We start from the raw sequence: 22,836 nt of genomic DNA, 5'->3' as shown, positions 1-22,836 counted from the left end.
ACAGACTCTAAATATGTACTGCATAGTGCTCACTAAATGGCTGGTATGTCACTCTGATGGGCGGCAGTAGCTTAGTCTGTAAGGACTTGGGCTGGGATCTTGAGAGGTGCCAGTTCACGTCCTGACTATAGTCTACAGGGGTCAAACCAAGGTCAAGCTCTGTGGCTCTTTTGTCTGGACCTTTTCATCCCTGGTGATACACCTGAAGACCAGGCGGTTTTCGGGCCCTCTGGACATCCACAGCACGACCAGGGATTCGCTGCAACCCTACCACCTACCTGGACTTCTTACTCGCCACATCCACCTTTTACTCCACCCTAAAGGTGTGGACTTTGTTATTTTTTCAACAGATTATTTCCCCATCCAGAGCATGTTCCTTTAGGTGGCTTAATCGCCACATTAACACTTTACACCAGCCTCATTTTTTGGCCCAAACATGCTTAAAACTTTTTTTGAGTTTTTTTTTCCTGATTTTCATTTTCTTTATAAATCAGTACTAGTGGGTACCCTCTACATTTGTCAGTGGGACTTTACAAATTTTAAACCAATGAAAAGTACCCAGAGCAACCTTTACTCCATTTGACTGGGGGATACTTTGAAAAAGCCAGAACACCTGTGTGCATTTTCCCTGGTCAAGAACCTTGTTACTACATTTTAGCAAGATTTAACCTTGACCATGTGGGGTTTGATTAAAAACAAAAAGTTTTTTTTCCAAAGTAGTGATTTTGAAGAGGTTTGTGTAGCAATGATAATACACTTTGTTTACAGATCAGATTTTAAGAAACAGAGCAAAAAACAGACTGTCTGCCACATATTTTTGACCAAATATTGGCTTGCTAGAATAAAAATTTAAGAGCTAGTACTATCTTGATCAATCTGATGAACATCTCAGTCATCTGTGTGGTTTTTGAATGTAGGAAAAGTTTTTACTACCATACAGAGGGGGCTATTTATGAAGTGAGGCATCTTTACTGTGCATTTTTCCCCTCCAAAATAGAAATCTGTCCTCGTCAGAGCAGCTGAGATCTCCTCAGGTTTATCCTGATGTCTTTAAACATTGTTTAATACACACTTAATGAACACTGTTGAAAACAAAGTTACAGACCAAGTCTTTAAAAGTAGAAAACTGTTCACTTCTCCAGGTTCACACACTTGAATGTTACAGTGAGACAGCAGCTTGTTAGCTTCTCAGATTTGTCCATAAGAATGAAAGACCCTGTGAGCAAGACCCTTTTTATTGTCTGCACTGAATTGATAAAAAGCACTCCCTTTGTACAGTCAGTCTGCAGGTAGAGGACATATTGGTGACACAGCCTAATGTCTGTCATTAGGATTTCATTAAAACATTCCTGATGAAATAAAAATGTACAAAAGGATCCCTCATGACAGTAAAAATGTTTTAACAAAAGAAAATAAAAAAGTCTGGATTTAATACTGTGCAAAACTTATTTCTAATATTGACATGGCATTCATTCAGTCAGTGTCAGAGAGGAATGATGTGAAAATAACTCGAGTCTCTTTTTGTCCACATTCACATCAAAATAGTACAACTAAACAAAAAGAACAAAGGCAGTTCAGGATTGCATTTCAATATCTACAAAATCTGCATTTTAACAACCTATTTATATACACTGTACAGATTTAACACAAACATACATCTTTACAAAGAACACGGAGCTGTGTGCACAGATCAGACGATGCGCTGTCTGCTCTGGATAAAAACTGACCATCAGTGACCTGCAGGAAACTTTGACTTCAGTCTGCAGAAAGGTTGTCAGATTTCCAATACTCTGATACTATTAGGTACCAACGATACAATCTTTGTTAACTTTATGTTAGACGGTATCAAAAAGTACTGACACTTAAGAAAAAGCTACATCGATTTCATAGCACTGGTGTGCAAGAGAGGAATGAACCCATCAAAAATGGCAGGCAAACTCCTGCACACTGTTTAAATTGCACAAAAATGTTGGCAACATTTAAAACACTGCTGACTCTTTTGTGCAATTTAGACAGTGCTCACTCTCTCTTATGATTAAAAATATGACAGAAGACTTGACACTGTTTAAAAGCTTCAGTACTTTTTTAAACTCACTTTACGCTTTCATGCAATTTAGAAAGTGTGCAGAAGGGCGCCTGCAATTTTTGGTCATAAAAGCAAGAAATGACCCTATTTTAGTGTTGTGGTATCAAACAGGCATATATATTGTTTGACATGAACTAGAATCATCTTAAGTTCAACATTCTGGTATCTTGACAACCCTCGTTTGCAGATATGCTGAAGATGCTACAGAGGAACAGAAAACTCCGGATAAACGTGGCTGCTCCTCATGGCTTTAGAAACATGGCGTGTCAGCGTGAGACAAACAGGTGACAGGTGATCAAATATGGACTCAGGCTCTCAGGACAGTGCAGCTGGTGCTGGCCAATTATTTTTGGCAAAGAGTCTTAACCTGCTCATTGTGTGCTTTACAAAGTCTCTCCAACACAAAGGACCAATGACACACTGCCACCTGCAGGCTTTTAGAGATAATGCACAAAAAAATAAAAATATGGAAAACAACATCATTGATCAAAAGAAATTTCAAGTGCCACTAACACAAACAGAAACCCTGAAGCCATTGACAGCTGTGGCTACTCAGTTCAACCTTCATATTACCCTTTCTCATCACCACTCCACAACTGTTCAAAATGTATAAAATTATCTGGATTTTAAATCAACTTTTTTCTATCTAAGGCCAAGCTATGTTTAATTTTTTGTCTAGATCAGCCTGATCCAGATACAGACTTTCATGACTCTGAATGAAGCATTCAGGTCTTTTATTTGGGAAATATATTTTGTTATAAAATCGATGCAGAAATAACTAAAAAGGAGTTTAGTGCTGCCTGATTTATAGAAGATTTTCCCCCAAATTCACAAAGGATTAATCACTGCTGTGCAAAATTTGTGACTTAAATACTCAATCCCTGTGGCCTGTTACACCAGTTATGCAAAATTTTAAGGTTCGGGTGTCAACACTAAACTCTACAATGAAAGTAGCAAGTTTGTCCCATTGATTGGTTAGCGTGGAAATGTAGGCTTCATCTGAACTAGTATAGTGTCCAAATTAACAGAAATAATCTGACAGAAAAGAAAACATTTTTCTTGCTAATGGCTGGAAAGAATTTCTGTTAACTTGTGATGTGCAAATGAAGCCTCAAAAAGCATCTCTCTCCAATTGTGCCGAGAAAGATTTGAAAGTTTGGGGTTTCATTCTGAGGAAAAACAGTGACACCTGGTGGCGTACTAGAATAACAGCAGCTGTTTGATAGCTGTTTAAAATTATTATGATGTTTGGATTTTGTCAGTAAAAACAACTCAAAATGATGAGTTGTTTTTCTTTTTCCAGATGAGTCCTGTGGGGATTGGCTTTTCCTAGATACAAGTAGGGTCCCTGAGGAAAAAAGGTGGGAGCCAATAACAGTGCAATTTGAGTCCCCTTCAATTAGTGTTAGCAAACTTACACTTTTACTAGGCTACATTTGAATTTAGGCATAACTGGTGCAACACAGCGCTGATCTGAGGATAATGGCCTTAAAATTAAATATTATCAGCAGCAGCTCATGGCTCGGTATAAAACAAAAGAAGTGCTTTATCATTAATAAACTGAATGTTATGATGTTTGATGCATCATGGCTTTGTGGGGACGTTCATCTTTTTCTGGACAGGGGTGAGCACATCAAACAAACCCATGGCTTTCTGCAATGTGGCCAGAACACTTTTTCATCAGTCAGTCTGATCCATCTATTTTACAAAGACTGTACAGACTGGGAGCGCTACAAAAATGTACAAATTCAATAGGAGGAACAGAAAAGGAGGATTTTTAGAAAGAGGAGGTGTGATGGACGTCTAAAGGAGCAGGAATCAAACAAACTGTTCACTTACAGGATTGTCCTTTCTCTTTTCCACATCTGTTCTTTTCATCTTTACACATCAGTCAGTCACATCCTCGAAAACTCTCTGAACACATCTCTGTGACTCCATTCTGCAGCAGGAAGGACACTTCTGATTGGTCTGCACAGCAGGGGCATACTGACACCTCAAACTCTCTGGTATTGTTAAACTGGACTGTCTCTGTTCAGGGCAGACTGTTTACACCTCATATTAACACCAGAAAGCCTTAATGCTCGGTTTGAACACAGTCTAATGAGGATGGATTATGGTGGTCTGTCACATTTATCCACACTGGTTTGGTAGTGTAAACACTCGTGCACCATGACAGTAGGAAGGACCTCTGCTGCCCTCCTCTGGATTTAAACTGTGATGCATAAAGTGTTTGTGAGCTAACCTAGCAGGTGTAAATGATGATGTTTTTATGCAGATGCTAAGCATGTAAATAAGGCTTTTGTGTTTTCCCTATTGTGTAATGTAATTATGCGAGTCAGTGATGTAACTGAGTGTTTCTGCACACAGACACACTATTTGCACGCCATGGAAAATACACACACATTTACAGTGACAACAGCTAACCCCCCCACCCACAAACAGCTGAATACAGATGAGCGTCCCTCTGCAGCAGAGAGAGAGAAAGCAGCTGTTAATCTGCAGCATCGCGCAGTAAACACACCCGATTCATGCATCATCACATCTGCAGATCACAACTGATGCACGTTATAGGGAAGATATTTATTTATATTATTTACACTGTTTTATAATCTGCTCTGTTTCTAGTGGCTGTGCAGCACTAAGGTAAACATCATTTTTAAATGTGCAATAAAAATAAAGTGGATTGGATTGAGTATGATACTAGAGTCCTTAAATGAGAAAATATAAAAAGTGCTGCGGTACGTATCAAATCATCTTCTGCCTCTGTGTGGTCTTTAAAAACTTCAATGGTGGAAACAGGCAGATATAAATAAAATGTTTTAGTGTGTCTTAGCAAAAACTGAAAAGGAAACTTAGTGAGAATTTTTTGTCATATAACCTCAAAACACATCTGCTCACAGAACTGCACAGGATTCAAGGAGTGGACGAAAACACGCGCAGTCCTTTTGCACAAATCCTGTGCAATTCAGACACACATAAACCCTCAAGAGCTTATTTGCATGTGAGGCAGGATCTCAAGTGTTCTGTGGCGATGCATTGTTAATGCAAAGTGTAAACACCTGTATTTAAGAGCTGTCAGCTTATCAGACCACCCAGTTTGGATGTTAATGTTAGGTGTAAACAGCCTCATAGATCAGGAGAGCAAGGTGTTTTAAAGAAGTGTGTTTCTGTGTAAGCGTCTCTTTGTGAATTGTTGACATTTCTCCCTCTGTGGTGACACCTTTGTGTGCATTTCCTGCTGTCTGCTCTGTGTTTTCCTCCATCTTTCATCTGACATCACACCTCACCTCTGACATCACACCTCAGTCTGCTGCTGAGAGTCTGTAGTGATGGTCACACCTCGCCTCAGCTCATCCATACTGTCAAAGTCACTGCTGTGTTCCGAGTCTTCCAGCCCACAGGGAGCAGACATGTCCGAGGCGGATGACGCTCCCACAGACAGGCGCAAGTTCAGAGACGAAGAGTCCTCAGTGTCCCCGTTTCCTGGGGTACCCCCGCCCCCTGACGTGCTTAAGTCCCTGCGGGGCGCCTCCCCCAGTGGCAGCTGGTGGGGGGGCAGGTACTGGCTGGGGTGGAAGTGCGGTCTGGTGTGCTGGCGCCCAGTGCTGCCCGAGCTCAGCGTGCTCTCCTTGGAAGCAGGAGTGTTGGCGGGCAGCGGCATGTAGGCTTCAGGGTAGTCCTCCGCTGTGGGTAGAGGCGGAGGCAGCTGGTCCTGGGACAAGAAGACCTCATCATGGGGAGGGGGGTAGTCGCTGTCGATGTCGTAGCCCCCTAGGTAGTAGTCTGACTCCAGTTCTCGTGTGCTTCCTGTAAGTCGGGGGGCTGACACTGCACCCTCGCCACCGCTGGGAGCCGCTTCGTACCCTGGAACCTCCTCGATGTCGGACAACCGCGTGCTCGGCATCCAGTCAGATGTGTCCCAGTGATACGCTGTGTGGCAAAGAGGATGGTGTTAGTCATGATCAGGACATAAGGAAACAGGTACCTCCTGTGGTCGGGCGTACATAGTGATTAATACACAGACATGCCTTCAGGATAACTCAGTGACGCTCACTGAGCAGGAGCCTTTGGTGAGGGGTGGGGGGTGTCATGTTAACAAAACAGCAACATTTGATTCAGATGCAAGAAGAAACAGACTTTCTGGTTTGTCCTGCCGGTCAGCGAACTCTGATGTGTTGTCAAGGAGCTGTTGGCCCAGATAAACCCAGTGACCCAATGTGTCCCATCTCAGACCACACAAGATCATCCTCTCAGAAAAACTGCTAGAATGTTTGTTTGCTCTTCTGTCCACTTTTCTGCGAACTGTTGTCCAGCACTGAATGACTCTTGGAAGTAAAATCTGTGCAGTGGTGGACAATCAACTTGTTTTCTGTGCCTCAGTAATTTTTAATTATCTGTAACTGACTTGAGTATTAATTTTGGTGAAGCTTGCTGCTTTTATTCCTCTACATTTGAAAGACCCATCATACATTTGACTCTGCTACATTACATTCTGACATGTTAGTCTTGTTGAATCGTGGTCATGAAACGTCTTGGATGCACCGATTATGTCACACTAGAGGACCATTTTTCATTCCCACATGCATAAACAGGCCAGATGGTTGTTGATGAGCTGCGACGTTGCAGCTGGGCTGAAATCTGACTCAATTGTGTAGTCTGAACTGGCCTTAATTGGTGTTGTCATACCTGGATGTTGATAATCTCCATGTTTGAACATAGAGTAAATGCAGAGTAGGTATCACTCAGATCAGGCAGTTTATTTAAGGTGGCCTTACACCTAATGACCTTTTCTCCAATTTCAAAGTCGCAGACAAAATTACAAATTCGGAATAAAATCATAGGAGCCTTGCTTAAGTAGGAGTAAGGTGGTCTTTCTGAGGCGGTCTTTCGTCAGTCTTAAGCTGGGCTTAGACCCAAAGATTTTCACAGTCACAGACAAAAAACTGAAAGTCTTTAGTAAATTTTAGGAGTCTTACTGGAGTCACCGCACGCTCCCGTCATCTCTATCGTTAAGTTTAAGATGGTAATCTGTGCTGTTTTATATCAGTCTTTTCCTAGTCTTGGACTTGTGATCATATCAAATGTGTTTGATATGATCGCAAGTTGCAGTGACGTAACACTATCAACAACCAATAGATGAGCTATGACAAAACCCTAAACAGGAAACCTGCCGGTCAAAACAACCACAAAAGTGGCGTTGACCGGCTTGACATTTACACCCGCCAACTAGCCACATGCGGGTGGATTTTGGCCATGGTGGGTAGCAGCGTGACTCTAACTAGCCACGATGGCGGGTTGAATTTATCAGTGTCACAACTTATGCTTCACTCTGAAAGTGCTTGTCAGTTAGCCCTTATGATTTAGGCTTTTTACAGAGAGGCGTTTTTGGCTCATAAAAGCCTTGAATTTCCCCCAAAACAACTGAAAGGTGGTTGGTCTTGTCATCCATTCGTGCGTTTTTACGAAGCGTCAAGGGCTTTTCATGCTGTATGACACACATAAACATGACACTCACACACATATACAGACACACACTCGCACTGACGTGTCAGTAATTTAGACTGAAGGTTTCTGTCTGTTTAGAGAAAAGTTTCAGAATGTTGGAGGATAAACTCAGACCTGAACTTTCTCCTTCTGCTTTAGAGCACCTCTCTCCACAGAGGAACAGCGTGTCAGCGCCGTGTGTTTGTGTGAGTGTGTGCTCCAGCTGTGTGTCTCTCTCACTTGTGTGAGCCAAGGTATGCAGTGTGTCTGAATATTATTTGAGTAATACTCCATCTATATTCTTTGTTTGTTGAGGGTGATCTAAATGATAAAACCTCCGCAAAGGTGTGCATAATTTAGACGTTATTAATACCTTTGATATGTTTGTATAATGATTTTCCTTATATCTACCATTAACGCATATAAAAGATGAGAGAAACTCTGAAACTTTAAATAAATTCACTAAGGCAGTCAGAAACAGAGGCAGAGGGATAAAAGTCTATAACTGTTAACTTTGGAGTCAAAGGGAATTAAAATAAACCATGATTTTTTTTGCTTCTACTATTAAACAACAGACAGTACAGTTGTTCAACGTTCTTCAAATGTGAGCTTCATGCGCCAAATGTAAGTCATCTTTTATTTAAACATATATTTTAATAAATTTTAGACAGACATATGAAGACATTTCCACCATAAAGTTTAAAAAAGAGTATAGCAGAGGACAGAAGTAGAGCATGCGTGTCATACTGTATCATACCTTTTGTACCAAATTTGATATATAGCTCATAGTTTCCAACATCAAAATTGTGGCTAGTGGAAATACTGAGTGGCTAGTAAGTTTGCAAAACCACTAGCCACTGTGGCTGGTAAGCAAAAAGTTAATGTCAAGCCCTGGTCCTGACCAACATGGACCGTCCAGCAAGAGGAGCATGATGAGAAAAAATTGCATGGTGGGAAAAATTGCTAAAGAATCCACTAGTAGTCTTGTAAATAGTGACCCTGAAAGATTCACAGTCTTTGTAAAATCTCAGTCTGAGACTAGGCTGTGACTAAAAACTCTAAAAACTTGTCTTTATATGTGAGCAGGTGTGAGCTGATAGTTTTCCAAGAGTCTTTTCCAAATCTTTTCAAAGTCTTCTGATGTATGGGTAGCATACAACAGACGTTGTCCAGTTCGGCGGAGAGCGACACAGCCGCTCGGATGTGAACCCTCCGAAACCACACACACACACAAACACACACACAGCCACACCCTCCAAGAGTTATGGCGGTGAATTGCAGAGCGACGCGTTCCCTCGACCAGAACTTTGAAAGGTCAAAGACGGCGTTGCGTCAACGGCGTACCTACACCGTGGACGCAACGCAGAAGCATAAATCAGGCTTTAGTGTGACGATAATATCAAACGTGTTTGATATCATCGTAAGTCTTAACTTCCTGGATGGCTGATGCTTTATTATGAGATCAGACCCAACAGGAGAGGTTCAGTCTATTATCACTGAAACAGCTGTAACTATGAGCAGATCAAGTGTGAAACAAAGCAGACATGGTGACTCATAGAGGGACCTGCAATCCTTGCACCATTCATTTGAATACAAGATGTAAACTAGTCCAATTATTTGAATGATGTCAAATTTACCAACCTGTCTCCATCAGAGTAGAAAAAACATTTAGATTATTTTTTGGTTGGTCCCAGATGCAGGGACAAATGATCAAGGCTCATTTAGCCTGCAGTAAGAAGATAATGGATGTTTATAAAATATGTGGTCAGTTGGTGATGAACATGTCCAGACTATGGGGGAATCCCTGGAGCTCATTATTAACAAGAAATTCATAAATAGTCTAAACCATGGTAGTTATGTACTGCTGATTATGATTTCCTGACTAAATGTCAAAAAGAAGTGATGGGAGCATGACTGATCCCTTAAAGTAAAACATTCAACAACTCTGGACCAAAAATGCCAGCAACTTCAGTCTCAAAATACAAACTTGTGTGTTTCTAAAATGGGACACAGCTAAGATTTGCTAAAGTGTTAGAATTGAGCACTGGAGCCAATGATCTACTGACACATCATGAAAGATGATTCCCATCAGTTTTGACCGACCAGCAGGACAATCCACCTAAACTCTGAAAAGAAAAAGAAAAAAACAATTCAGGAACAAAAGTGAGTGAATAAAACAAAGTGATGGCAAATCAAAGTAAGAGACGACCATGCATCGCAGCAGAACACAAACCATGACTGTGGTAACGTTCATCATAAAGACACTGGAGCAGAACATCACTGAGCTGGAGACATAAATCAGAATGACAAGGAGGGATGCAGGTTGGTGAGAGCAGGCAGAAAGCTGGTGGGTTTGGGGAGTACAGTTTCAAGCCAATCAGCACAGCAACAAGTCCAACAAGCTGTGAGAGGGCTTCACATCACATCATATCAACACAAAGCTCAGACTGAAGTGAGAGAGAGCAGAGTTTTCTTAATGAGAGAGGATGGAAGAATGAAAGCAGAGATGAGTTTACAGAGGGAGAGAGAGAGAGAGAGAGAGACAGGGGGTAGACAGACTAACATCAGTCGAGACAGAAACGTTTAAAGATTTGAGTTTGACTCTTCTTTGGATGATTTTTGACTGGATTTGCTCTCAGGGTGCTTGTTTGTGGTGGGTATTTCTCTGACTGTGCTCTTGGGTTCGGTATTTACAGTGTCACAGCTGCACATTGTTAAAGCCTAGTTCACAGTCACCTGCTTAGCAGCGGTGGAATAGTTTCTCTTAGTTATTCATGAAATAGAGTTTATTTGTTTTGGTTGATAAATATTTTTTTCTCTTCTTTCATATTTAATAACTTGTGAATTTACTGTTAATCCCTCCAGGATAACATTTAGACACCGCAGGTCTGCAATTACTGGCCTTCATCCTGACAACTGAGATAGAGTTTAGGATGCTGGTTCTGGGTTAAGGAGATAGATACAGTACAGATATTGGAGCGTATTTGATTTTAAAGTGACTAGCTTGCCTGTAGATTGGTAAATGAGGTTTTTTTTTCAGCAAAGACAGATGTTTCTAACACCAGCAGCTGTCTCTTGGTGAAGACTTGAGGCTCATTTATGCTCCCTTTGGTATACAAAAAGATGCATACATTTTAAATGATACAACTGTACATGTATTGTACATTTCAAATCAACATCTTTCTGTTGAATTGGACATTTAAAAAGTCATTATCCGTGGATGGCTGTCTCACGCAGACCTCTACTTTGCTGCTATCCTGATCTTGGCCCAGCTGTTATGTTGTAGTTGTCTATCCTGTGCCCATGGAAACTAACATCATATATTATGCCTATAGTTCCTATTCAACATTTCTCCTCAGAAGCTTTGCTCTGACTTTAAATAATGGCTACAGTGCTCAACACTGCCCCTCGGATTTCCGGAGGAATTTAATCTGTATTTGTAAGCCTCTGGAAAACATGCAGAAATACGACTGAAATGATTGCATTCATATCCGTATGTGTATCGAACATAGAGAATAAATCAGCCTTCTGGCTATTCTTACTGCTGACATGACTGCTCACATGGCAGTGCTGCTCATTATAGGTCTGCAAACTATCTGAATAGATCACATACAAAATTCTCTGTCAGAATGTTTTTTCTGTAGTTCAAGAGCATTAATTTTACATATTAAGGATTATTTAGTTTTTAGTGAGCTCAAGTTAAGTGTGTAAGAAATAATCAATACTTAAGTGTTAGAGGGCTGCTCCACAGAACTCTCTCTGGACAATGTTTAACTAAACACTTTCTGGGTTGATTGGGTCTAAAGTTAGGCTAGGCTGAATGCTAGCATTGGCTAGCTATAAAACATATCTGTAATCATTATTTTTAACAACTAAATTTAGCCTGTGATGCATCATTATATCCATTTAGGTGCTTCATGACTCTTTATTTCTTTCTTTATTTCTTTTAATTATAGAAAGTTTCTCATTATTTGGTAAAAAATATCTTCACTGGAACAAGCATTGCCATGTAGAATCAATGCACCAACTTTAATGTGTAAATGTTGTTTGGGATTATCTGCTGCTATATTATTTCCTTTATCAACAACACAACCCTAAATTTGGTCAATTTTGTCACAGAAAGTGCCCATAAATGTATCATTTAAAGTATACAGGAGATATAAAAAGATACCAGTTTAATAAGAATGGGTTTTAAACAGTATATATAATGCAGAAATATAAGTCTTCTTGTTTTATTTTGGTAATTAGTTAGTAATTAGTTGCTTTTTCTCTACAGTTAGATGGATAGAAGAGGAAGAGCAGGAGAGAGGAGATAGATGAACAGATAGTTTGGGGTATAGAGAGGGGAGTGTTGAAATTACAGTCACCTCTGTTGTAGCTTTGACCGTGATCCATAACTGAGACTGTTAGATGAAAGAGAACACACTCTTTAGATTCTGATCATAACTGAATATTTTTAATGTCTTCTGACAGGACAGAGGAACGCTAACATGCTGTGAGAGTTCATGAGTTCGTGTTTGTGTTTCAGGTGTCCTGACTAGCATGGCTGCAGGATGACTCATAGCTTTAGTGGTAGTCTGCAGTTTTAAAAACTTGATTTAAATCTGAATTTTCACTAAAGAAAGAACAAATGTTCCTAAACAGAATGATTAATGCATCAGAGCTGATGAGCCCATCACCGAAAGTTACATCATTACGTAGTATGCCTGTATACAAGTTTGTTACTACTGGGAAAATTTCCCTGAAGGAAAACTGTGACTGTACTATACTCTAAAGCAGGGGCTCCCTCACTTTTCAGCTCTTTCCCCCAAAATAACAATACCAGAGACGGGGGACCCCCACTGTCACTGGAGGTAGTAAAGCATACAACGTTGCACAAAGCAACGATGTGAAAATCGATATTTTAAGGAGTTTTTGTCCACATTACTTTAATTTAAGCACACTTGATAGCTATTGTTTTATTTTAATTTTAAATTATCTAAGGATTTTTTTTTTTTTTTTTACAATAATGGATAAACTGTACCAACTAAAGCCCTTTCAGATTTCTCTATGTTTATGGAAAGCATCCTCCCTTAATGTCTAGTGACCCCCTCAGGAGACCAGACCCCCACTTTGGGAACCACTACTCTAAGGTATTGTATTGTATTCTAAGATATCCTACTGAATCATTGAGTAGAGGAAGTATCATTATGTTTTATATAGTATCGTATGTATCAGATTACTCTGTATCATAGCGTATTGTCTCACAGTGTATTGTACATACTGTTTAATATTGCATCACATTGTGTCAAATCTTTATGTATCATGTTAGATTGTATTGTCTACTAAAGTATCTTATCATATTGTTATGTATCAGATCCAGTGGTGAGTGCTTACATGTTACAAAATAATTAGAGAACAAAAATGACCTTTTTCATAAAATTGACCATTACTGAGAAAAACGTCATATTGCCCTTTATAATTTTTAAAAAAAAAAAAAAAAAAAAAAAAAAAACAGAAGAAAACAACATCATGATGAACTCAAGTTAAGGAGTTCATGTTTCCTCATGTCTATTACTGCACTGGTTCCCAACCTGGGCTCCGAGATCACTGTTGGGGGTGCCAGAGATCTCCGGGAGGTGTGAGAGGCTTTGTCTGCTCTGAGGTTGCTAAACTAGATTGGCATATATTCACTAACATCATGGCAAAACTTTACTTAGATAGTTAATCCTCTGGTAGGATGAACATGTGAAGACCTGTTTTTTTAGGGTTAGGCAACAATTAAAATTAGTGATTTTTGCCAAGGGGTTGGCTTTCCTAATAGGGGGGTATCCAAGTTAAAAGATTGGGAACCACTGTATCTTACTGTATTCCTCTGCTTGGTTCATTGTCAGATTGTGAGCACATTAAAGAGCTATAAAAGTGATTTCATCTGTTCTTTTACAGAGCTACAGATTATAGGCTGTAAGGAGACCTACAGTCCATGTTGTTCACATAAAAGTACTCTAAAAGGTTATTTCTCTAAGTTTGTAACACAGTAACACAAGTTGACTTTACAAGTATTATTACCCTACACGGTTCGTAGCTCACTGCACCAAGTCATGGTGTATGGTATTGTATTCTAAAGTGAGGAAATGCAATGTATCATATAGTATTGCATCATATCCATATGTATTGTAATGTTACGTATTATGACATATATTACATTGTTCCAAGTTGTGAATCCTACATTGTCTGGATGTTGATTGTCTCTAACCTCTGATTAGATGGACTTTTCAATGATTTTGCTTTTTGCTTTGTATCAGCCTTGTTTACAGGAGAAGATGCCTGTCTTTATCCTAAAAATAAAAACAGAATAGTAACAAAACAACTTTCATGTCACAAATAGTTAGCTACTCACTAAAGAACCAAGAGTCTGCAGGGTTTTTGCTCACACTACACTGATTAAAGCTGTGTAAATAACACAGAGGGAGTCATGAGTGAAATCGGGTGATCAGGTGGATCGATACCCACGGACTGGAGGCTGCCAGGCAAGGAAGGATTAGTCAACCCTGCCCAGTGGAGATTGTATTTACTGAGACCTAATGTGAGAGATGTAATGGACCACTAGGAGGAGTGACAATCTGTGGACATTAATCTGAACTTGTCAGACTGTGTAGTTACATATCGATGGAGCCTGTTTTAACCCAGTGAGAGTGTGTTCAGCTCTGTTAGAGGAGATTCTGCAGAAACAGAATCAGATCAGAGAGAGAAAGACAGAGGGATGAGACATGGTACCTTCACTCTCGATTGTGTCGACTGCATCATTAACCAGTCGAATGACGGTCACTATGGAGGCTTGCGGAGGAGAAAAAGGACACAAGTTTTCAAAAACAGTCAGTCAAAGTGAAAAAATCTCATCACGGCTGCCTGCTGCTGCTCCTGTCTGCAAAAACCTACTCTGCTCCTCCCACAGGCAACATTTTCATCCGATGATCAGGGGCTATTTTTCAGTTTGGTTAAAACAGATAAAATCAGGAAAACACAAAGAAACACTGAAATTATCACCACAGATGCAAAGAAAGCCACATGACGACAAAATCATATTAAAGAAAAACAGCAAACCAATACATTTCTGCAGGTTTCCAATGTTTTAGGTAAAAAAAATACATTTTAATCAACATGATCGGGGGAAAAAGCTGATGTTTTAATTTACAACCATTCTGAAAATTAAAACAGTGATTGCCATGGATCGCAAAGAAAGTCCAGAGCAAACAGGATGAGGTAATGCAAAAAATGAAACAAACAGCTCCAGCACAGAGACCATGACCACCAACAGCACGCTGTGAATAAGCCAAAATCTCCAACAACAAGGTGAATATTAACTGTTTTAGCTACAGATTAACAATTTTTTTATAAAATACATAACAACTAAGTCATACATGTTCAGGAGAGTCTTTAAGTAAAAACATAATCTTAGTCTCTTTGGTACAGTTGGATGTTTCTACATATCTTTATGACCGTGAATGACGAATAAAAGCAAATAATGCAGAATATGAGTTAGTCCAATTACCCATAATCTACAACTCTTACAGTGTGTCCAAATAGCATGTGACTTAAGCAAACGTGGCAAACAAAATCACCTTGGTTCAGCTGTTTCCTATAGTGTCCCAACAGCCAGGTGGCTTACATTGACAGACGAGGAACAAGGAACAAGGGAGATGACAAGGCACTGGTGGTGTCCTACAAGAACAATTACCTACATCTTTTAATCACTTTTATTTATCTCAAATGGACAACTGTTGTTGTTGAATCTGATGTAATGTAGGTACCACGAGGGCTTGTCTCTAGTCCTGTTGCAAATGAATGTTTTAAACTTATTTAAAACATAATAGGTAGCAACTGAGCCATTTAGCCCTGCCTACCAACAATAATTAATCTAATACTTTTTTTCTACTAAGTTTCAAGGCTGTAGAAGGGTTCTTTGCCCTTAAAAAACAACTTACTGCTTCACGGCAAACAAAACAAGGGCATGACCACATCACTAGACAGGACCTTTGTTTTTTATACTTGAGCATGTCCTAGGATGTACCTGAGTTAATTCAGTTTGAATCTGACAAACAGTGTACAGTTTGTAGGTTATAATACAGATGCAGTAACTTCTTGACACCAGTAGTTAGTTCTGCGACTTTTTGAAAAAAAGAAAAGAAAAAAAAAAGTAGTTGTTAACAGGCTAGCACTATGTGTCTTTGAGGTTTCCTGAGGAAACTTACTTTGGAGATGTTCAGTGGGCTAAGAACAGTACCTCAGGACATTTCATGTTTCCACTAGATGGCCCAGTGTCTATCAATTATTACTGCCATCAAGATCCTTGACATTCGTACAAATCGGAGATTAAAAAAAAAAAAAAAAAAAAAAAAAACCTACTTCCTGTTTTATGACAAATTATGCAAATTTGAGGGTTTGCTATGGCCATGCCCTTTGAGCTTGGCATGAGCCAATTAGCATTTGTCATTAAGGTCACATTTGGCAGTAAGCCAAATCTAAGTTAAATGAGAAGAATCTCCTTGGGGTAGTTAAATTAGAAATAGGTGCCAGAGATGTTATTGTAGATCTCGCTAAGCCACATGAACCAACAGAATTTTATATTTCTTGGTAAAGAAACCTCTATAGAGACCCTTGAAAAGTGCACGGGGGGTGTTATTTTGTTACTTTGCAAACGCCTTCAATGAAGAAATAAAATGACATCATAACTTCTGGTTGTCTGGCCAAAATATTAAAAATTCATTCATACTTTCTTAACTTTTTTTCCAGCGGGGGTTAAGGGACTGAAGGTTATACATTTCCATATCTGTGTTTGAAATATTAAACTCTGACTTGCATTAGCACAGAGGCCAACTTTTCTGCTACCTGCCATCAAATACTTTCGATCCAAAGTAAAAACTGATTTCTCCACATTCATAATAGAAACATCAGAATTCATACTGAAGTTTAAAAGCAGAGAATCAAATACTAGTATGTAGTTAATGCACTGTAGACAGCAAGTGTCAGATGCTGCATGATGCTCAGATGCTATTAGGGCACACTGTTAAAGGTAATAAATAGGCTTTTAGGACAGCACCTGTTTAAACATGGAGAAGCACTGAGAAGCAGAATTTTAACCAATGTCATGTGTCTTACCATTATCATCACAGGAGTCAGACTGGAAGGAGCTCAGGGACTGGACCTCTGAGTTACTGCCTTTGTTGCTCCCTGAGAAACACGTCACCTCCTCTGCCATGTCCACCATCTTACCTGTGGGAATGTTGGGAGAAAAGGTTAGGGTTGTCCTAACACATTCAGTAGTCTACGACTCTATCATCACACACTCACCCTCATCGCTGTCCCAGGGGCTCTTTCGGATGGAGTCACAGTCCGAGCGACAGGGTGACACTGCTGGCAGATTAGGGGCCACACTGCAGACCACTACCCCTCTTCTAGTGGTCCCTGACAGGATCCTGGGAGACTCTGGGTGAAAGGTACTCATCTCTGTGTGCTCTACCCCCCGACCATCCACCATTTTCTCCAGCGTGGACCGTGGGTCCCCTTGGAAACAGGGTGTGTATGCCATTGGCCGCACAGGGACCTGTGGGGGTCCCAGCATTCCCCCGACCCCCACCACAGTGGGCTCTGAGTACAGGTTGAGTGGGTCTCCCGGTGAGCAGTGCAGGGTCTTGAACTGGACGCCGTTGGCCTTGTTTAGCAGTGCAGCGGTGGCCGGGTCTTGGACCAGGGACAGGTTGTTTCTGGAGTAGTTCTTCTGGAAAACTTTCTTCCTGAAGGCGATGAAGAGGATGATGAGGGTGATGATGACCAAGAGCACCACAGCGATGCCGATAAGCTCTTCCTTTCCAACCACGGCATGTCCCGCTTGCATGTCAGGGACGACGACGGGGCGCAGGCTGCACCGCTGCCCCACGAAGCCCGCAGTGCAGTTGCAGTAGAATGAGCCATGAGTGTTAACGCACACGCCACCATTCTCACACTCGCCTTCTGGGTTATTGCGGTCACATTCGTTCACATCCTCTTCACAGCTGTAGTGGGGAGAAAAGGGGGAAATGATGGTGTCAGATGACTAAGTTACCTGTTCCCTCATGGACAGTGAGTCAGAGTGAGATGAAGTGAAGGCAGATTGAAGAAGTAGTCCCTGTGTGTTTTTAATCAGCTGTTCTGAGCTAGAGATAAACACTGCAGCGCTGTGAGCTCTAACACACACAGAGAAGGAGGAAAGGTCACTAAAAAGAACTACTGTGTGAAACATAATGCCAACCTTTCCTGTTAAATTTCCAGTTCAGATGTATTTGTTGCACATTACGAAACCAGTAATTTTATCTTATTTTGCCCTGGATGCCATCATCTTAACCCAGTATCACTGCAAAGAATCTCATTGTTCTCTTTGATCAGAATGTCCCACATTAAATTTACATATACTCTCACATATACATATACTGACCTTTCTCCTTTGAAACACTTTCAAAGTTTGCCTTGTGGTAAATTTAGTCTTTAATGGAACATTTCCATCCATGTATTTGTACTCACGTCAGGCCTTTGAATCCTCTCCTGCAGCTACACAAAAAGGCGTTCCCGATGGTTTTACACACGCCTCCATTCTGACACGGGTTAGGAACACATGCTGTTATCTCCATCTCACAACGTCCCCCAGTGTACTGGGGGTTACAGCTGCAAGAGAACCCTAGAGGACAAAAAAGACATTAGCATGAAGTTATTCAAATATGGGTTGTTAAAAAATTATTGAGCTTAGAATTAGCATGGATATATTTCACATCCATCTGGGAAAGCTCCCATAGAGCGTATTTGGGAGGGGCAAGACTTTTCAAAAAATTCTCAGAAGGTGATAGGACGAATGGCCTATCACATTCATTACAGGCCAATCAGAGTGACAAGACAAAATGCGGTTTTATCCAGGCTCAGCTTCAGGAAACTGGACAGGCGAAAGCTGTTGTATCTATCAACAGTGAAGCATGATGTGGATAAAACATATGCTGAGGCCAGTCGGAAGTGGGGGGGGTTAGAGTTTGGCTCATTGCTCTAGTTTTAATAAAGAAATGTGGCTGAAGTCTGATTAAACTGCTGCCTATCTACAGCTACGTCCAAGCTAATCGCTACTGGCTTACAATTATAAGCCCAAACAATTGCAAACTCATGCAGAAGCAGCTCGGCAGAGGAGCAAAAACATCTTGTCCCATCACGAAATTTATTATTGTATAATATATTACTATTTAAAGAAATGTGGTCCAGTCCTGATAAAACTGCTGCTACATCCAAGCTAATAGCTACACTGCTATCAGCTTTCAGCACAATTAAACCTCGCCCCTAGATACTGCCTCGTTCTCTTCAAATGAAGCTGATTGGTTCGAACAGTGTTAGTGGGACACAAACTTTGTGGATTTGAACTTTTCAAGATGGATTCACCTGATGACTGGCAAATCCATCTGAGTTACAGAGTTAAACTATCTGATTCATATCCATGCACAATAGCCTCACTAAAAACATATGTTTGTGCAAATTCCAAAGGCCCACCTAGACATGCCTCAAGGCACACCGCTGAACTTTGCCACACCATTTGAGAAACACAGAATCTAATAAGTTGACTTGGTGTTTTGTATGAATATCTACAAACTCATATACATATTTTGATACCTCTGATTTATTTCTTTCTGTTATTATAGCTTCAATAAAATGCATGACATAAAATTTATTTAAACCATCAAAATGAGTTGAGTTTCGTATCTCTTGGGCTCTTTCCATCTCTCCCTCTGCGTGTTAGTATTTAAAACTTATGGCACCAGTAGGCGCTGATTGTATGACAGTTGCCAGTGGCCTGAGGGTGTATCTGGCCTGCTGTAAGCAGTCAGTGTGAACGATAAGAATGAGGAAATAGATCTCTTTGAATGCATGTATCATCATCTGCGAGGGCAAGGGTCAGTTTATTGTGCCAGTGAGCGGCCTTGGTGTCCTAACCGCAGTCCAATTACCAGTGAAATGCTTCAAAATAAGATACATGTTCAGCAATAAAGACCAATTTATTCTACAAATACCCAGCATTAGGTAAGTAGCCTGGTTAATACAGGTGTGACAAAACAGACCTCAGGCTAATAAAGTGTATACATGCTGTATTCATGATAAAAGAACTGTAAGAGAGAATGATATACAATATTCGATATTGAAAAAATAAACAGATGATCATTTATTTCTGACTTACAGGAATAATATCATGTATTAGGACTGCACATTATGGCCAAAAGCTAATAGAACTCATTATTTTGACAGTTATTTTAATTTAGATATAATTAACAATTAGAGTGGCTAATCAAAATTTGCATTTCAATTTTCATTTTACTCTTTAAACAGAAAAATCATTATGTTGTAACATTTTGTTGATGTCTTTACCATAAAAAAAGTTTACTTCATCTGGAGAACATAATATGTAGCCTACATAATCAAGGTTTCATGTGGCCAGGGTATCCTTGATGGATTTAGGTGTTGCGCTGTTATCCTAATACTCACCACCAGAGGGCAGGCTAGTGCAGGTGGCGCCATTGCGACAGGGCTGCTGCAGACAGGGGTCGGGGTAGAGGATGCAGCCCAACTTCATCTCAGTCAGTCCCACCACCTCTGCATACCTGGAGCGTTTATTCTGCAGAGGCAGCTCGTTGTTGTTAAGCATCACAGAGTCAAGACAGCCCTGGAACCCCTGCAGTACCCTGGGGTCCTTCTGAGTGTCCATCAGGCTACGAGAGTTTGGGTTCTGCACCTGAGGAGGAAGGAGCATCAAACCCAGACTGTTAAGTGTTTGAAAGCTAGTGGTTTACCGTAGTTTATCATATTTAAATATTTGTGTATGGATCTCTGGCAGTCAGAACTACCCTCTGTGATCCCCTAATACTGACCAGAGCTCCAAAGTAGATGGTTCTGTCTGGAGCCAGCGGCTGGATGAATGGTGGTCCACGACGTCGTTCCACATAGCTGTCATCAAGCGCCAGGCTGCTGAAGTTTCTGTTGATCTCCAGAGCGACAGTGTGCCAGGCACCATCATTTATCCTCCGCCCAGAAATACCCAACATGTCAGAGATGTCAGAGAGAGGATCGGGACCAATGGAGAGGCCACAGGTGAGCTGAAACCACAGCTTCCCCTCTTCAAGCTGATCACAACCAGAGAGAAAAAGAGAAAGAGACACACAGACCAGATTTGTGTGGGTTTACACACATTCAGTTAGAATTATTTTAGCACAGAGACCTCAATATTCTAGCCTACTTTCCCGGCTCCAATGACCCGCACCATAATATCAAAAATTTGGGATTTTTTTGGCTTGCATTATTTTCTTTATTTCTTTTCCTAATAGCAACCCATTAGAGTCTGTATGACACTGTGAGTTTTCTGCTAAAATTACCCCTTAAATGAAATCTGTATAAGTGAATATATCCAGTAATTAGGTGTGTGTACCTTGAGCACAGTGCAGGGTTCAGTGTGCGTGTACATGATGATTCCTCGACTCTGCAGCGTTCTGATCCTCAGGCTGAGCTTCAGCTCTGTCTGCAGACGCTCAGAGAGGCGATATTTTATGTAGCTGTTGCCTGAGAAACTCAGAGACGAGTGACCTGCACACGCACACATTAAACAGACACAAAAACACATATTCATTAAATAAATATTAAATCAACCTGCATAACTGTCACTGACAGTTGTTGAAAATATGTCACACACCTGCACACTCTCCTAGTTTCCCTGGTGGACACTGGCAGGCGTAGCGCCCTCTGGTGGCCTCAATAGAAACACACTGCATGTCTGCAGGGCATGGCTGGTCCTCACACTGTTCAGAGAGCACGGCACAGCTGGAGTCTGTTTAAGCACAGACACAGAAATGGACAGAAAGTAAAAACCAAGGTTACCACACATTAGGACTGGACCAGGAGAAAAAGGAACTCGAAAAGAGAGAGAAAGTTACAAACGCTTTCAGTATTTGGGGTCATGATTCTATTTAATACATTTGTTTATGACCCTTATGTGTTTACATAGACTGACTGAACTACAGCATACATTCTATGTTGCTGTTTTATTCTTGACATTAACAACAAGAGAGAAAGAAAATATTTTTATATTTACGTAACTTTGTATCACATAACTCTACAGTCTCTTATCTCAGCCTGGAGGTTAACCCCCAGAAGATTTATGGGAAATTTTGTTTTTTAAAATGTATCATTGACCTTTTTTTTTTCTCTAAATCTACTATCTTTTACAGATCTGTTGTTGCTAAAACCTTCATTTGTCTCACTCTGATCAAATGACCCCCCCCCCTCTGTAACTCACCTGTGCAGGTGCATCGAGATGTGCGGTGGAAGCGTGGGGAAACAAAGCTGACCCGTGGTGTGCTGTATGTTGCAAGGTTGTGTGAATCAAGGATGATGCTCTGTTCACACTGCGCCCCGCGACACTCCAGCCCCGAACAGTTCTTATCCAAGATGGCTGACACTCGGAGCACCTCCTCCAGCTGCCGCCGTGAAGCACTCAACTTCTGGGTCAGGTAGGCTGCCTTGTAGTATCCCTCGCCTGCTGTTTCAACTGCAACCAGCATGTCCAGCTGCTGGGTACCGCCCACTGGCTGCAGACTGAGCATGTGCAGTTTGTCCTGCTGTTGAGAGGCGGCAGCCTGACGCATCACTTTCAGCACGCTCTTCATGTGCAGAGCTACAAAATCCTGTGGTGCCACACTCTCAAAACGCACCGTCACCGCCTCACGCAGCATCTCTGGGGTTGCCTGCTCCACATGCACACTCACGGGCACAGGCACAGCAAATCTGCCATCAGTCACACTGGCATTCAGGGAGTAACGGCCAGCATCCAAACCCCCCAGGGCGATGATCTTCCCATCACGAGGGCTGATCTTGAAGAGGCTTCGCTGGGCTGGAGGGGCGTGGCCAAATGTCAAAGCATCATAAGGATCAGCATCAGTGGCATGCAGCTGGCCAATCACTCCTCCAGGAAACTCATCCTCCATGGTGACGATGTGAATCTCTAAAGGTAATGCCACTGGGCGATGGAGGGATTCCTCAATCACTCTGACTGTCAGTGTTGAGGATGACGAGAGACGGGGCTTACCTGAGTCCGACACCTGCAGGAAGGGAGGGAACAGGTGAATATCTATAAAGTTCAGTCAGACAGGAAATCACTAGCAGAGGTGTCTGAGAACAGGTGACAGAACCTTAGGTTAAGTTATCTTAGTGCTGAAGTTTTAATATGGGATGGGTAT

The 22,836-nt window shown here is 41.1% G+C and overlaps 1 protein-coding gene across 2 annotated transcripts in view; it reads right to left on the bottom strand.

The window, feature by feature from the left end:
* Nucleotides 1-1,270: 1,270 nt before the first annotated feature.
* fat3a (FAT atypical cadherin 3a) overlaps nt 1,271-22,836 on the bottom strand; it is a 173,228-nt gene continuing 151,662 nt past the window's right edge. The window contains exons 19-28 of one of the 2 annotated variants that reach the window (XM_041812250.1): nt 21,897-22,698; nt 21,294-21,428; nt 21,033-21,187; nt 20,479-20,730; nt 20,096-20,342; nt 18,107-18,260; nt 16,901-17,601; nt 16,709-16,822; nt 5,921-6,016; nt 1,271-5,881 (exon numbers count right to left, since the gene is read on the bottom strand). In XM_041812250.1, the coding sequence (XP_041668184.1) occupies nt 5,382-5,881; nt 5,921-6,016; nt 16,709-16,822; nt 16,901-17,601; nt 18,107-18,260; nt 20,096-20,342; nt 20,479-20,730; nt 21,033-21,187; nt 21,294-21,428; nt 21,897-22,698 (3,156 nt within the window). In that variant the 3' untranslated portion in view covers nt 1,271-5,381. Of the gene's footprint in view, nt 6,017-16,708; nt 16,823-16,900; nt 17,602-18,106; nt 18,261-20,095; nt 20,343-20,478; nt 20,731-21,032; nt 21,188-21,293; nt 21,429-21,896; nt 22,699-22,836 lie in introns of both variants that reach the window. The other variant, XM_041812243.1, reaches the window with a different exon arrangement.

This window comes from Cheilinus undulatus, linkage group 2, assembly GCF_018320785.1.
Source record: "Cheilinus undulatus linkage group 2, ASM1832078v1, whole genome shotgun sequence".
Classification (NCBI taxonomy): domain Eukaryota; kingdom Metazoa; phylum Chordata; class Actinopteri; order Labriformes; family Labridae; genus Cheilinus; species Cheilinus undulatus.
This window is presented reverse-complemented; position numbering and strand designations above follow the sequence as displayed.